General features: G+C 38.6%; 1 protein-coding gene across 1 annotated transcript in view; it reads right to left on the bottom strand.

Moving 5' to 3' along the window:
- The window catches only part of ndufs4 (NADH:ubiquinone oxidoreductase subunit S4), a 32,664-nt gene that overhangs the window by 18,772 nt on the left and 1,813 nt on the right, over positions 1–12,079 (bottom strand). Inside the window, exon 2 of the mRNA XM_030144376.1 lies at positions 8,711–8,789. Within this exon, the coding sequence (XP_030000236.1) occupies positions 8,711–8,789 (79 nt within the window). The remainder of the gene's footprint in view (positions 1–8,710; positions 8,790–12,079) is intronic.

The raw sequence follows: 12,079 nt of genomic DNA, 5'->3' as shown, positions 1-12,079 counted from the left end.
GGGTACTCCGTCTCGTGGACCCCTGGGGGAGCCGGGGCGTCTCAATCTCACTCACGATTGTTCTGGTGTGGGAGGGTCATGGAGGAAGGGTGTGGACAACACCTCCGCAGGAGGTCCTCCTGGCCTCAAACTCAAACTCACAGTGTGGACAAACTGGCCGCCTGGACTGTCTGGTCGGCAGAGGCTTTCTGAGGCGGGTTGCGGAGGCTGGTCGTTCTAGGAATACTAACTTAGATCCACACTCATCCATAGGTGATAGCTGGGGCGCCGTTAAGGGGGGTGAACATGACCAATTCATGGGGTCCAGCATTCCCAGGGGGGCCACACAGCAGTGGAGTGGCCCCAGAGAATTAGAGGAATAGTAAAGCGTCTTCAGCTTCACTTTCACTTTGCACCGCTCTGACAATCACGCACTGCCCCCCCCCCCAGCACCTGGAAGCCACCAGCCATAAAACAGAAAAAAGATGACAAAGAAGTTCGTTCTGAGCCACTGTAGAAACATAATGTTTCTGTCCCATTCATTAATTAAGAGCAGATTCAGCTTTTTACTGCTGAAATGTCATATTTATTTCCTTTCTAATATCAATACTGATACCAGTATTGAATGGCTGTGGTACTCAAATAATCAGGTTACAGCTCAAAATTGTACTTTGGTATCACTAAATGAATTCGAATCAATCAATTAATACTGAATTGAATTGATATCGGATTGGATCAAATCGGATCTTGATCAATCAATTCAGAACCTTATGAATCGAAATCAAATCAATTAAGGAAATAGGCCATGATACCCAGCCATATTTAACATCGAAGAATAAACCGACGTCACATCTCATACTGCCTTTTGCCTGTAGAAGCCATTTCTTGTTGTGCCTTCATAAAGACCCTGAGAAATAAATATCATAATATATGAGACACAAGTGCTCTAAGGTTCGACTTGACAGAAGACTGAAGAGACAGTATTTTTTTAGAGTAATAAGCTTTTTTAAAAAATTGGGATATTATCTATAAAAGTGGAATTGCATGTTGCTTGTTTCTTTGAACTATTTCTTTGAGCTATTTCTGAAATGTTGTACGTCCAACGGTGTGATCAAATAACAACAAAAGCCATCAGAGCACCTACTCCCGCCACAAACCAAGGAGAAACTCAGAATACGTCTGCTCATTACTCCCTGCAAAAACCACAAAACAGCCTTAGGATCCTGCACAGTACTGCATATGACGCAATAGGACTGATGATACAGATTATTATTACCATTTTTTCATGAATTGACCGATAAATCGCTTTCAGTTGCAATAAATTGTACAGAATGTCTACCGAAGAATACTGAGAAACCAGTGAATATTCTGGTTTGAGAAGTTGGTTCCAGTGGGGAAAGAAGAGCTGCTATCATTCAAGTAATGAATAAACAGAAGAGTGAGCCTTTTTATCTGCTCTACAAACACAACACTTAGCAGCTAGACACTTCCTAAAACTAGCCAGCGCTGACAGGGCTGAGGAGTCCTCTTAAGAGGCTTAGTCTCTATGGAAGAGAGTATTAATGAATGAAATACTATTTAGTGGATGATACATAATAAAGCCTCTTGTCTGGCACTCTTCAAAGACCAACATCCTCTGACCCACTACTCCAAACTTGAGCCCAGAGATTTTTTTTTCTTGTGAATAAGTGCGCCATATGAGAGGGCGACCAGACAAAACACACACTTAAGTTGTCTATGTGCACAGGAGGGAGGAGGGGGAGAAGGAGGGAGGGTGGGAAAGGAGGATGAGAGGGAGAGGAAGGGGGTGGGGGTGGGGTGGTGAACGTGGTCTGCTCCACTGTAGGTCACTCTACGTCTGAGGCTAGACAGGCTTAGAGAATATACACCACCCCGCTACTGCAGACATAAACTGCTTGTGCTAAATATATCCGAGCTGGGATTGCTGGCTTTTTTATTGTGATTCTGTTTGTTCGTTGCTCAAAACTCGCTGGTTTCCTTGCACTTTCCAAATGTCTACGTGTGCACCTGTATCAGTGATCTGCACAGCTCAGCTCTCACACATTAATTGTGCAGATAATTTCTATAAAAAAGTGCTTACACCCAGATGAATGGTCCGGAGGTCCTGCTCACACCTGGCTTTAACATAAGTTCCGGGTGATTTGATCTCAGGTGGACAGATCCCACCATGTCCATGCACACCTGGACTTAGAATAGCATCTCCACATGTATTTGGAGTGACCACTTGTGATCAGACAACTCTATGTGCAAATAAACACGCTAACGCTGACCAAATAAACTGCACTGACATCTCCAGAGTATAAAATAAAAATTTTTCCTCATCAGGTAAACTGAGAAAATTTACCACAAAATATGCTTTAGTGCTAATAAAATGGCATCATTTATTAGCTGTTTGGATGCAAACTATGAATATCTTGTTAATTTTGAATTTTATGATTTAAAAAAAAAGGTGTTTATTGACATGTATTTATGTTCTGGCCATAAAAAACCCCATTTAAAACCACCAACAACTGTTTTGGTGAACTTTTACTCTGGGTTGAAAATAAGACTTAAAACATGCAACAAAAATGGCTACATTTACTGTGATAATTATCAGTGTTAACTGATATCAAAGTTTTTATCGTGATGCTTTTGGTCAGATTCTATTTTTAGTCTTAGTTCTTAGGAAAAAAAAAAATGAATGTGAAACTGCGCACCTTTCTGCGGCCCTCTCTCCTGTCAGTCCAACTCAGTCCAAGTCCAAATATGACTAAATATAAGTACAGATGACTTTAACTCTCATGGCGATATGGAAAAGTGAAACCTTTTCCAGATCCAGAGATTGGTCATTCCAGTTGTCAGTCACATATTTCAGTTTTAACTATAAAATCCATTTGCCATTGGATTTCTCCAGATGCATGTTAATGCCAGGTGTGAACAGGATGTGGGGAAATCTTATCTAACCCAAAATCTGTAACAGAGAACTTTGCCTTTTTGTGACAAATCCTAACTTGCAGTTTCAGGATCTTTCAATCTGATGTCAATCGAAGGTTTAGAGAACAACCAACAAACTGCTTTAAAACTCATTTAACTTCTACTGAAATCAAACCCCACATCTTTTGTCCAGATGTGATGCAACGTGCCAAGCGCGCACTGGACTCTAAATTAGCAAAGGAACCCAAACTTTCAAGATTAGCAAACTCAAAATGCCGAGCTTCAAATGGGCCTATTCCAGTTCAAGACTTTGCTTCTCCCTGTGTTTGTTTCTGTCTTTCTTCCACCAATGGTTCCACACTCTCTAATAACTGTCCTCCTCTGCCTTGTAAAACCTTAGTGCCTTTGGAGAACTCTATAACAAGGCTTCACAAGCGCTTTAAGATTATGGTGTTGTCTTTATGTGGAGAGAGGGAGCGCACTGGGCCACAGCTGAGGCGGGAGCAGACACTCAGACATATGTAGGAGTTATTGTATTATCACAGATCGGAGCAGCTGCTGAGGTTACAGCCACAGTTGTTTTCTGCAGCGGGGCCGAAGAGCGAGGCGATAAAGGCCTGTGTCCGGCTGAGGGAGGTCGCAGACATTTCGTGTAAAGCTGTGTATCAGTGTCCGGCCAGCCGGACCCTGGGACCTGCCCAGCATGCTTAATCAAACAGTAATTACAAACAAAAGCAGGTCGGCATGGGCACTGGGGCTCCATCACGCAGGTCTTTCTCTGCCATTATTACCACAGGACACACAATACTTGTACACATTTGCTTGTTTTAGAAAAGAGAAACCAGTCGTTCCTTCTCTATGAACTCTTAAATAAAACACAAGGCTTTGAATCTGCACAACATTTTTTTTAGTAGCTGTTTAGTCTGAAAATTTGAAATTTTATTTTATATTCAACCAGAGTGGTTATAGTTTGGACACTTTCATTAATTAGTTTTGATTTGCATTTAGTCTATCTGTTTTTTTGCACAAATAGTTTTAATTAAATAGAATTAATTAGTTTAGCTTTTAAGCACTTTTAATGATAAATCTTAGTTTTTCAGGTATAATAAGCCAAGCCTCGATTTATAGAAGCTGAAAGCTTCAGAATGGAACACATAAGAGTCATAAAGCTGCTTTTTATAAAAGCTGTTTTCTTCCTTGTAGAGCATAAACCATTACCATTTCTTGACTCTGGAGCTTAACTAAAACTGAAAACTAAAATGTTCGGTTGAAAATCCCTACAGTTTGACTTCATTTTATTTGTTGATTTGTCCATCATAGTCTCCATTTACTTTTGATGGTTTTGAAAACTGCTGTTTTGTTTTCAGTTCAGGTTATTTTTTCAGAACTAATTTGAGTCCTTGTACTTTACCAAAATGTATTTTCACATTTGACAATATTTAGGTTTCTATCCAAATCTAGCAGGAATCTGGCTTTAGCTTTGTCTTCTGAACCAGTGGGAGAATTGCACATGATCACATTTTGTTGCAGTGTCCATCGAATATGAAGTTTCTCATTCTTCTATTAATTGAAGGTTGGCTGCAGTCTCCTTAAAGACTAGATGTGTCTATTTGCTGATGCTATTTCCACTGCAGTTATTCACGTTTACCTTTTATTGATACACTGACTTTTACACATTTGCTTTGTAGGCCTGTGATTTTATGCCAATTATTGGATTCTAACCTTATCAAAGTTATTAGAGCAAGCTGTAATTATTTTGCATGATTGTGATAATTCTCTCCATTTGTTTGCATAAAAATAGCTGGGTGAAACTCAAAGAAATGTCATCAAATGTCATCATTATTTCCACATCAAATTCCACTGTCTGACATTTGATTGGCATTGCTTTAATGTCATTATCTTGTAGCATCCACTCCATCTCAAGGCTCTTCACTTTTTATTAGTACCTGTCATTATTACTCATTTCTTTGTGTATTTCCATAATAAGCTTTGTATATTTGAGTTATTTATGCCATAAACTGTCATGTGGAATTTTGCTTCTAAAGCCTTAAATGTAACCAGAAATGCAGTTTAGATTTAATGCATTTGTTCAATGCCAATAAATGACTTGTCTTACTGTATGTGTGTGAATTAACTGTTTTCAGGTTTATACTAAATATCACACAAATTCTGTTCGAGGCTTCACAGTTCAAAAAACATATGAGTTTTATATGACTAAATTGAAAATGTAGAGAAACAGCTGGACAAAAACAGTTAATGACATAAAATAAATCTCGCGATTAAACTGCAGTTAGTAAATGTAACTAAATGATGGATTTGTTTACAGTAAAACTGTCTCTCCTCACAAGATTCCTCCATATTTTAGACCTGCAGGAGATCCAAGCCTTTCGTAAGCTTTTCGTTTCTGTAAGTTCTGCGCAGACGAGCACTAAGGACAAGATAATGAGTATCGTACAAACATTCGGACCGAGCTCAAAATATCATTTGCTCAGATCAAAATGCAACCCCATCTGAATGAGGTTATTCACAAGCTTTCACTACACAACAAGCCACGCACCACTGTCTCCTCGGGCTACTCGAGTGAGACAGTGTGCAAACCCAGCATAACCTCTCAACGGATTGAGACCTCTGTTTGATTGGTCTGAACCAGAAAGCAATTCACACTTATTGACGGCCCGATGAATAACTAGCGTGCTGACAAACGCTGAATGCCCAACAGGGAGAGTGCTCTCATTGCCCTCTTCCATGTGAGACGGAGACCACTGTACTGTAAACAGCTGAGGGCCTCTCATTTTGGCCCCGTCTGGGTGAGCATTAGAGCACTTCCCGCCGTCGCCAGCAACAGCATGCCACAAAGGAACCTCTGTAGCCAACAACACTGAAGTGGCCACTGTCTTTTTCGTGAGTCTCAGGGAGTCTCACAAACTTTTTTTTCTCCATGCAAGCTTCTTTTCTTTCACCCCCTCCCTCCCCATTTTTTAGAGGCCCTTTTTTTCCTCTCCTCTGCTGTTCCTCTCAGTGGCCCCTACTGAGAGGACAGAGACAGACACTCCGCCCAGCCAAAGGTTTGTCTGCCAGTATGGTCAGCTTTGGTCTGGGACAAAAGCGCACTGACGCTGCCCACACACAGCAAACCCCCACCCCACCCCAAAAAACAAGCCCACAACAGACTCCCACATTTTCTTGAAACGCCCCGCCTCTGTTATCTACTATTTCTGATGTCTTTTAATGAAACAGTCACTTCAAAAGAGCCGTCTTTGTTTTGTACCGTCACTACATTGCTAACCTTGGTCACCTCAAATACACACTTATCAGTGTTTAGACTGTTAATGCACACATGCTGCAGACCTGGAGTAACAAAGTCTACAGGAAAATATTATGAACCAACATCACGTGCAACTACATTGCAAATATGTAAATAATATGTATGTATGTTAGAGCTGCAATGCCTGGTTGACTAGTTGTCAATGAATATAAATAAGAGCCATTGTTTCTGTTTTTTTGGGAGTTTGTAATCTGACTAGTCAACCATTAGTCTACTAGTCGACTATTGAGATAGTCATTAAGTGCAGCCCTAATGTATGTACAGAATAAGTAATATAAATAGCAGATTGTCTTTTATATTTCATCTATCACTCTTGAATGTTTTTGCCTGTGTTCTTTCTGCATACTTTGTTTTTTTCTGCAGCAAACACAGCAATTTCCCCAGGGTGAAATCCATAAAGCCTTATCTTATCTTATCTTATCTTATCTTATACAGTATAGTTATAATTCTCACAGATTACTTCATCTCTCATAAAGCAGCTTTGACTTTTTTTTTGTATTATTATATATCTTTATTTAGGTGGGACAGTGCACATTAAAGAACAAATTTATGCATTCCATTTCAGTATAAACATGTCAATATGCTGACGTTGGCGTCAGTGCTAATTTTCATCCGCAGTCCCCACTTTTTATCTAACTACAGTACATTTCTAATTCATGCTGTAGAACTATTGAGAGAAACCCTCACACAGATCTCCACTTAAAAGGTAAAGAAACTGAAATTAGGCTTCATGAAGTTTATTATTTGTTCACTGGGATATACAGCAAATTGCACAATTTTACAATTCTAGTTAGATACACACTGGTTTTTATTACACACCTTGCTGGTGGCATTCTGCAGTCTATTCCTGCAGAACACATTCAGTTATTTTCAAAACAAACAAATAATTGCCCTATCAATATTTAAGTAATAAAGGGATTCAGTCTTTTGGCTAAAAATCATAAGCTGCCGTTGCATTTGCTCCTCACCTTTTTCAAAATATTTATGAAATATAATCAACTATTAATTATTATTATTAATACAAATAATAATAATAATTATTATTAAAGTTAACTATTACATTAACAAACTATAACCTTCCCTAGAATTTTTGAGAATTTAAGCGATGTGGTGCGTCAAAACTGTGCATTTTTTATTATTACAATATTTAGCAAACAGCAATCAAATCTGCTTATAATAAAACAACATACGGACAATATATAAGTGCAGTGATTTCTGAACACAGTCTTTCCTCTTCTTTTTTCTGTAGCTGTTGAACTACTATGGAAACTCTGTGGGCAGTTTAACATATTATAACGTTTACTGTTGGAATTATTACTTTAGTGCATTTTAGAAATTAATGCCTTCTAATTTGAACACTTTTATATGTAAGCCTGAGTTTTGTTCTTATTTCAATTAGTACACATAAGAAATATATCTTTTGCGCTGACACATTCATTTTCGTCGACTTTACTGTGCATCACAAGAAAGAGAATAAGATGCCAATAATGAATACATTTAATTTTACTTTATTTGGGTGGTTTCAACATTCATTCTATAATTTTACTTGTAAATGCACAGTAACATTTCCAGATTGAAATATCATGTATTTCTTGACTTGTGTACCTACATTTGATCAAATCTCCAGTGATGTTTAAATTCAGAGTAATCCATCCGTTATTAACTCCCCAGGGCTGATTCGTTTCACCTGTTGGTGGAGCTATATCTCCTTTGTTAAGATAATATTAAAATCAGCTGCAACTTTTTCACTACAGAAATTCTAAGCTATTTCATTAAATTACCTGTTACCTGTGAAATACTCCACATTCAGTTATGTCATTGTGAAAGATAATGACAGAAGTCCTCTATCTGCAGTACCAGTTAAGGTCATTTGCAACTGTTATAATTTAGCGATGCCTGGAAGCAGAAAATTGGTATTTTACAAATACAAAACATCATTACAAATGTCAGTCACTCCAAATTTCACAGAGAATTGTGAGATTATTTTGTTCATTTTCTCACTTATTTACACACATACACAAAGGTTGCTTAAATTTCACTATGCGTGTTCACTAACTGATAGTTTTGGCCGGCAGAGAACACCCACACAGAACTGCACAATATTCACTTTGAGTACCACTCACTGTTTTATTTGATCCTGTCTGGATGACGATCTGAATTCCAACAACATTCTTTTAAAATTTCAACTAAACTACATTTAATAAATGATCTGCTTGTTTAACCAACTTCATCAACAAAGTGTGCAGAATAAATTAATGAACTGCCAGTGTTATATGTGTCACTTTTGCTATGGTCTAACAAAACCTAGCGTCTGATGAATATTACTTAATGGACACTGTTTTTGGCATGATAGTTTTGAACTCTTTTTACAAAGACCTGAAATGGCACCATCTGATACAAGCGCTGCCTAATTGGAAAATAGTAGATCAAACACCAGCTTATGTGTCACGTTGAACAGGGAAGGATCCTTACCAATTTCTCATCAACTGTAATAAGTTGCGTGTCTTGTCCTGATTTCTCTGCCAGCCTCGCAGTGGATGTGCTTGTAGACCTGAAAACCAATACATGGATATTACACGCAAAGCACAAACAACCAAAGGCAAACAAACAACAACACCAAAAAAAAGAACATTACACAAACTAGTTACACTGTGTGACTGCTGCCTATCTTGGAGGAAGCGATAGGGAGAGGGTAAAGTAAAAAGGAAGAGACAAGGAGGGAATCCCCCCCGCCATCTATTAGTTCTGTCTGGTGCATCTCTGGCAGACTCTCGCTCTCATCCTAATGACAGGACGTGCTTAATGTTGGCTGTGGTCAAATGTCTGGCGAGGACTGTGTGGCTCTTTGTGAATGTGCAGCCGTGTCCTGTCACAAAACAGCAATGTGCCATCAAGGCTCAGCCAGGGAAGGCCAGAGTAAAACACATTCTACATCTCCTGCTATAACTGAAACCCTAGGGAGAAAAATAATCAAATGTAAAGAACAGAACTTGTCTGAGTATCTCTGATACAAATCAATCTTACTTTGAATGTTCTGATATCCATTTATAAAATCCAATTTGCCTTTTCCTCTTTAGTCACCTCTGCAATCACTGGTAAACTTAAATAAAATTTTTAAAAAAGTTAATATAACTGCTTTGGCATCTGTCCTTGCAAATGTACCCGTCGATATTTGAGACCAACATAATGAACTGGAACTGAAACAATCAGAATCTGTGGTGATTGTATGTGATTAAAGCCATATGTAGTAAAAATAAAAATAAAATAATGTCATGCTCATGAACAGACAAGTATTTAGCAGGTAAAACCAAGCATGTATTTTCTAGTTTGTCACGTTCATAACAAGTATGGCTGTGTCATTTGACAATACATGTTGTGTGAAAATAAAAAAATATCGTGGTCCATTCTGCCAGAGTAGTGCCAACTGCTGTCTCAAAACCAATGGGATTAAATGGTAATAGCATAGTAAACAACAACAGTAAACACATACCATTTACATACATTCTCAAGGTTTGTGGAGTTAGAAGTTATAGAAAGACTTTTTTATTTGATGAAAAATGATGCATTGAGAATCTGAAAACATCATAGTGAAATGTTAAACAAATGTGCTCATTGATGAAGTCAATGCACAGTTTCTATTTTGAAAATAATAGGTGACTTTCCTCATCAAAAAGTTAACCAGCAGAAGAAACTGTATTTTTTGCCTTTGGGTCCCCAATGGCCAGGAAAAAAAGCTTTTAAAATTGTTTTTTTGGTTGGGAAACAGCAGCTTGCATCAATTCAGCCCATATCCTTTCATAGTATGGTCTATTATTTATTTCATTATGTGGTAAATCACACTGCTCACATGATCTTTGCCATCCTCCATATAAATGCAGGAGTAAAATGTGCATCCATGTGACAGATCCAGGTCCAGAAAACTGTACTTTATACACTATGTCACTGAACAGTCTGCACAACACACTCAAACAACACTAACCTCTTTTATCAGTTAGGTGAAGACTTTGTATATTTACTTTACACTGAATCAGAAGTTTAATTGAAAGTTGGCATATAGCTTCTAAAATAAGAGAAAAAAAAAAATCAAATAAAAAGAGGACATTATTAATTTCCTGGGTATTAGTTTCAAAATTCAAGGGCACATGTCACCCCCTTACTCATAGAGTTACACTGGCTACCCATAGCTGCCCGCATCAAATTCAAATCTTTAATCCTAGCCTACAAAATTCTCAGTGGGTCTGCTCCTACCTACCTAGGTGCACTGATAAAAGTTTATGTTGCCCCACGACCACTCCGCTCATCTAGGGAACGTAGTCTGGTGGTCCCCAGACCTTGCACAAGACAATCCAGGCTCTTTTCATGGGTCGTTCCACGTTGGTGGAACGCCCTACCAAGTGCTACAAGAACAGAGGCATCCCTGCCTATCTTCAAGAAGCTCCTGAAGACCCAGCTCTTCCGAGAGCACCTCCTATCCTAACACTTTCAAACATTCCATTTTAAATAATCTAATGAGGTTTCTCCCAGGATTATCACAGATTCTTCCAGGATTATTTCTGGACCTGCTGCGGTGGTCCTGCCTCTTCCCTGCCCTCATCATCACCACTCACTTATCCTCAACTGCCTCCATGTGTCTCCCCCTACTACCCCCTTCTCCCCCAGTCTCTATCACTCTCTCTTTTTCTCTTTCTTTACCCTCTCTCTTTAACCCCAACTGGTCAAGGCAGATGGCCATCTTCCAGGAGTCTGGGTCTGCTCGAGGTTTCTGCTGTTAAAGGGAAGTTTTTCCTCACCACTGTCACCAGTCACAAGTGTTTGCTCCTGGAGGATTCTGTTGGGTTTCTGTCTCTCTTGGCTTAGAGTCTGGTTTTGACCAACTCTATATATAGTGTCATGAGATAACTTTTTTTGTGATCTGGCATTATATAAATAAAATTTGATTGATTGAGTGATTTAATTGGTTTTCCCCTGTAAGTCGCTTTGGAAAAAAGCGTCTGCCAAATGCATAAACATAAACGTAAAATGGAATGAGAAACAGGCCCTTTACATGTGGCCCATTTATTTTAAATGGTTATTTGTTGAATTTAGACAACATGAGCCATGTCTTCCTGAGACCCAGCAGTGCCAGAGTTACAGCCTTACTTAGAGGGAAAAACACACAAACAAACAAACAAACAAAAAACACTGTCCACTGCAAAGGACATTCCATTTTTTTTTTTTAAGTATCTGGGAAAAACTGTTGCATCATGTCGTTTCCATTGAAGCAATTATTTAATGTGAAAAATGTTGTACCTTCCTGGGTCTCAGGAGGATATGTGTGCCATTATCTGGATATGAAATGCCCCCAATATGATATGGAATTTTAGTCATATGACACAGCCTTAACAACAAAGGCCACAATATAACTGACAGTGCACTAATGAAATTAAACTAATGACCATTAGCTTTAGTTCCATCCTGAAGTATTCATTACTCTTGAAACATAAATACCATTAGTCAAATTACAGATCTGCCGTCTTCCTTGCTTTGTTTAAAAAGCCAAGTTTTTAAGCCAATGAACTGTCTTATCATCAGTATCTTTATTAAGACGCGTCAAGGGCTGAGAAATTCCTCTGTGTTGTCCAACTGGGATAGGAATATTAATCTCTTTGTTAACAGAGAAATCAACTCTCTTGTGCCTCATATCGTTTCACTTTGTCTGGCAAAACAAAAACTCACATGTAAACTACAAAATTCTTTTAGCTAAGTGTTGTCATGCACACATTAGGAAAAGCCTCAAAACATCTGTTGAAACTGCTGTCCTGCCTTGGTCTTGCTTTGAGGATCAATTTGAAATGCAGGTTT

Source organism: Sphaeramia orbicularis, chromosome 9 (assembly GCF_902148855.1).
Source record: "Sphaeramia orbicularis chromosome 9, fSphaOr1.1, whole genome shotgun sequence".
NCBI lineage: Eukaryota > Metazoa > Chordata > Actinopteri > Kurtiformes > Apogonidae > Sphaeramia > Sphaeramia orbicularis.
Note: the sequence above shows the minus strand (reverse complement) of the source record. Positions and strands in the feature narration are given on the sequence as shown.